Below are 5,536 nucleotides of genomic sequence, written 5' to 3'. Positions count from 1 at the left end.
GCTGCAACAACATGTTTTAAAATACTAAATTGTTATAAAATGCTTTATTATGTAATTCACTTTTATGAAATTTTTTAAAGTAAATTGTTTAAAAAAAAAAACTGTAGATTTTAAACAAAATAAAATGCATATTAAAAATATTGAAATTACTTGAATTTCTGTAAATTATATTTAATTACTGTTTAAAGCCTGAAGGACTTATTAATGTCGATAAGTTTTTTAAAATGTTTACAATGTTTAACATTTTAGAACTAGCTGTAATAATTTTTCAAGTTGTGTTTTATGATTGAATAAAAATTAAAGTCTTTAATATTTCTGCGAATTAGTAATTAAGAGTTTAGATTATGAAATCTGTAAAATACTATAGATATTAAGCATTTTTGTGTATTTAGTTGTTTAAAAACTATCTTATTGATTCACTAAATAGTTAAAAAGCTGGTTAGGTTTGCAGTTTACATTATTTTTCTTCAAAAATCTTCTGATTGAAATTTATTAAAAATAAATACTTTTGCTTAGTAAGTAAAGTAGAAGTACTAGTAGTAATAGCATCTTTTCTTGTACACTAACAGTTGTTTATCTTTACATTCACATTGGTTTCTATTTAAGCTTCATTACCTTAGGCTACAATTTTGCAGGCTACTGTAATTGAAAATTAAACTAGTTTTATTCATTAATTAGACTATAAAATAAGTTATAACCACAATAAAGAAGTATCATTAACGTATAAAACTGAACAAACTATCTTCAAAATTTTATTTGTATGTAGTTGTTTGTATTAGAAATCAAATGGTGTAACAGGGTCACCAAAAAACCTGTAAATACCTGGAATATGACAATTTAGGCAAATAAAAACCTGGAAAAACCTGGCTTTTGAAACAACTTTTGCATGTAAGTAATTAATATTATATAGGAAAAAACTACCATATGTATTGATTTTTATTATATTGTTTAGAATTTTAAAATTATAAACACAGTGTGATCTTATGGCGTAGAGGTTCTAAAAACAACTTTGAAAACTCTTTAAGTTGATTGTTGCAAAATCGAAGCCCAGTGGTCGGCACATATACCAAAAAAACTAAAGTAGAATTACAGTACCTTACCAATATTTTTATACAACACATTTTTTTTTTCCTTTTAACTTAAATTTATTTCTATATTAAAAATGAACTAAAAAAATTGTACTTTTAAAAACCTGGAAGAAATTAAGAAATTTTTTTAAAACCCTCAGTTAACCTTGGTACAAGCATGTACTTTGAAAAAGCTACACTAAATGATTTATTAAAGTAGAATTTAAACAGTTGTGAATTTAACAATACATAAGTTAGAACCAAAATATATGATATCATTAAAATTAAAAATTGAACAACATACTTTAAAATTTTAAATTGCTTTTATAAAGAAATCCTTGCACAAAATATTCAAATGTTTTATACATACAAAGTAGTAGCCTAGGAAATGAACTCCTAAGAACACCAATCTACATTCACATGCACCAAAAATAGATTATAACAGTTTTATTAACAGTAAATGTGTTGACAAATGTTTTTGTTGTTAGATAGTTAATCTTTGACTTAAACTTTTTTTAATCTTTAAAATTATTTGTTCTCTTGGATAAGTTTTTTATCATAATTTATATTACATAAGTAATAAATAGATGAAAAATACTAAGTTGTAAAATTTGCAGACGCTCTACTTGTGAATAATATGTCAACATATGTGGTCAGGCTGCAAAACCTTCCACTGCAAGCTCAATCTCACCATGTAAGAAACTTCTTCAAGGACCTGATCATCCCGGCTGGTGGGGTTCGCATAATAGGCGGGCAAGAAGGTGTGGCTTTCATTCTGTTCACTTCGAAACAAGACGTTCAAACTGCAATGGGCTTGGATGGAGGTTTGCTGTGCAACGCTCATATCAAATTGTCAATCAGCTGCCACTCTGAGATGAACAAGAGCTTGTACCCAGCTTCAAATTACCAGCATTACACAGTAAACATCAGTCGTTCCCCTCTGCACAACAGTTCCTCAAACCACAACCCCGAATACTTAAAGTACGTTGAGTGCATCTTCCCGAAAAGGCAGCTGGTCGAAAGTGACTTAATCAGTTTTTTTTACCCTAGGGCTATTGATCTTATAAAGGTTTACTCTGGTCCGGATTCGACTTGCGAGTCTGCCATCATCAAGTTCGAGAGGCTGCATGACAAGAACGCGGCGCTGATGAGAGACGGCTGCTACATAAGAGACTGCTGCGTGAGAATTTTAATTCCGTCTGAAAAGTACTGTGAAGCTATTGAAATGGAAGTGTTGAAAAGCTTCTGCGATGCTCCTTCTAAAAACAACACACCAAAAGATTTCTGTGTTGAAGTATTAGGCATATCAGGTGCGGCAGATTACAACAGCCTCGGTACTTTTTTGGGATTGCCAATGTTTTTCAAAACAAAGCGCCTGTTTATTGAAATGCAGGAAGGCATGTGCAAGGGCAGAGCTTACATTGATTTTGAAACGAACCATTTTGAATTTGACAAAGTGCTGAAGAAGCACAATTCAATGTTTTTCAGTTCCCCACTTCAAATAAGACCTGTTACTATGCAACAATTGGTTGATGTACTTCAAACTAACATTGAGTTTATTAATGAAGAAAATTTCATTAAGAATACTTCACCTCCTAAACCTGTTAACTTAAGCCAAATTTTATCTCCTCAAAACTGTGTGTTAAAGTTTGATGAAAATAAAGTTACTAGTAATGCTCAACTATCTACTTCAGTTAAAGAACAAGTGGTTAACGCAGCAAGTATAAATGATTTATCCAAAAATATCAAAGAGGAAAATAAAGAAGTAAAACAAGAAGTTAATCAACAAACATCAGAAATACAAAGTAAAAGAACAGAAGTAGACAAAATAGATAATTCAAAAACAATAAAAGTTGAAGAAAATAATACAGAAAAAGAAACCCATCTGAAAATATCTAAAATTAGCTCAAAGCCTTTAAAAGAATTTAGTATTGATACTAATAAAAAAAATATTTCTAAGCACCCTGAAAAATTGCAAGAGCAAAAATTTAAAGAACCTAATAAAGAGGTTGACCATCTTTCAAACTCAACAGAAACTGAAGCACCAAACACAGATGTCACTACTTCATCCAAACCAAAAGAATCTGAGAAGTTGAACCCCAAAAAGTTCTGTGTCAGAATGGCCAACGTGTCCTATCAAGCAACAGAGCAAGCCATCCAGTGCTTTCTGAAAGGAATATTCATCCCGGCCAGCAGTATAGTCTTCCTCAAGAAGGGCAACGTGAAGCTGGGACACGTCTTTATCAGGCTGTACTCGGCAGAGGAGGCCCAAAAAGCCGAGAAGTACCACATGAAGAACTTTTTTGGCAGGACAGTGACAGTGAAGGCGAGCTATGTCTACTTTCTCAAGAACATCTGGGACAAAGAGGTTGGACAAGGCTTCCCAGACCACATATTCAATGACAGCCAGGTTTATGTGGGCAAGCCTACCATTGCGACGTTTCACATGGACATTACAAGGTTTGGGATCACTTGTGTCCACGCCTCAAACCTGCCCAGTGATTGCAATGAACGGGACCTGTACAACATTCTGACCAGGGACCACGGTATCTGCTTTAAGAGAGCGCACATAATGAGGGGCAACTTCGGTCGTTGCCTGGGCAACTGCTTCATCGAACTAAACAGTGAAGTTGACTGCCACAGGACAGTGGAGCTGCACGAGAAAATCAGGTTTTTTGACAGGTTGCTGAACTTCTTTCCCATAAAGTTTCAGGATATGCAGATGAAAATAATCATGCCTCCCGCGCATATTAGTCCTCCACAGCAGTTGCCAACTCCACATCCTGCACAAATAATTCCGCCTCCATACCGTCATGCTGCTCTCTGTCAGCCACAAGTGGTTGCACCGTTTGCAAACTTCAACAAACGAGCATGTATTCAGCCAGCACAGTTCATCCCCTACCCACTAAAAGTTTTTCGATCCGCAACCGTAAAACTGTCAGGGTTAAGCCCATCACTGACTCAGAGTGACATCATGGACTTTTTTGGTGAGTTCAGGCCACTAGCTGATTCGGTGAAGCTGATCACAAGCGAGCTAGATGGTCAGCTCACGGGTGAAGGGTATGTTGCCATGGAGACGGATGAGCTCGCAAGGTCGGCTGTTGACAAGTTGAATGGCAGCAAGTTGCATTCAACTAATGTTGTGCTAAAACTTGAACATAAATTTTGATAAGATTCAGCTGAATATATTTTATGTTTATTAATTTAAGTGGTAGCTGCTAGAAAATTTGTTTAAAACCATACTGTAGCACATAAATTATTATTAATGCAAATGCTAATACTAGTTTGTTGCTGTATATTTTTGTAAGTGCGATACTTATACTTTAAAGAATATTTTTAAAGAAGTAAGTTTGTACTTATTAAAGCTTTACAATGTACTGATGGTTAGATAGTTCAATTAATTCTAGTTTCAAATTATGTTTATGTAAATTTAGCTGTTTATAATTTTTTGTTGTTTTTTAATTATGTTTAATAATTTACACTGTAATACACTTTGTTATTTCTATTTTGTGCTTAATTTTTTTTTGTAGTTATCTATTTTTATGTTACCTCAAATAAAAGTCTTATTTTATAAATAAATCATTACTATGTTAATAAAACTGTAATCACAATAAAGTAGTGTTTACTAAATTTAATTTGTTACTTTATTTTACAGATAGTTTTTTTGCTAATATTAGAAAGTTTTAAATAGTATAAAGTACAGCTAATCTTAAACCTAAATATTTAATTTATATTTACTAAATTTAAGTTTTTATACGTTTTTTACAATTTAGCAACAGAAAAGCGTCAAAGTAATCTAAATATTGAGTTCCAATATTTTGTTTTGTTACTATAAAATTGGAAATTACAAGTAATAAAAGAAAACTATTTAAAAAATTTGTAAATTTAGGAGTTTTGATAATGTGAGTTATAAAACATGTTTGTAGTTTAAAATTTGTTTACAATTATTATATTTAAACATAAGTTTAAACGTGCTTAATTAAGTTATATCTTTATTAAGTAACTTAATGTTTATTATATTAATTTATTAAAATGTATTATTATGATTAATGTTATGAGTTATATTAAACCTAGTAGCTAAGCGAAATTTAGTATTTTTTTCTAGCACAAACTAATTACTAGATATTTATATGTTGAAAAGATGTATTAACGATAAAGTGAACAAAAACCAAGTATAAGAAAATTATTTTGTTAACATATAATAGTTTTAATTAAAAAAGTCAAGCTAATTAATATTCAGCCGGATTTGTTATAAAGAATTATCAAAAAATATTAATGATAGTAATTTTGTAGTAAATAAAGATTATTTATTTTCTATAATGCATACTGAATCAAAAACAACTAATTTTATATGCAAGACAACTGTTTTTACACATATATAACATGTATGTAAACAAAAATATTTAGTATATGTACTGCTATTTACAAAACAACTGTTTTAAATTAAGGTCAAATTAAGTTAATAATTC

At 31.1% G+C, this 5,536-nt stretch overlaps 1 protein-coding gene across 1 annotated transcript; it reads left to right on the top strand.

The window, feature by feature from the left end:
- Positions 1-1,704: 1,704 nt before the first annotated feature.
- LOC145828547 (uncharacterized) lies at positions 1,705-4,236 on the top strand. Its single transcript, XM_082936303.1, has one exon. The coding sequence runs from the start codon at positions 1,705-1,707 to the stop codon at positions 4,234-4,236; it is 2,532 nt and encodes an 843-aa protein (XP_082792429.1).
- The last annotated feature ends 1,300 nt before the right edge of the window (positions 4,237-5,536 follow it).

Source organism: Thalia democratica, chromosome 2 (genome assembly GCF_965202585.1).
Source record: "Thalia democratica chromosome 2, ktThaDemo2.hap1.1, whole genome shotgun sequence".
In the NCBI taxonomy this organism is placed as follows: Eukaryota; Metazoa; Chordata; class Thaliacea; order Salpida; family Salpidae; genus Thalia; species Thalia democratica.
This window is presented reverse-complemented; position numbering and strand designations above follow the sequence as displayed.

Coding starts and splice junctions, on each gene's coding strand:
- LOC145828547 (XM_082936303.1), top strand. CDS start 1,705: ATGTCAACATATGTGGTCAGGCTGCAAAACCTTCCACTGCAAGCTCAA.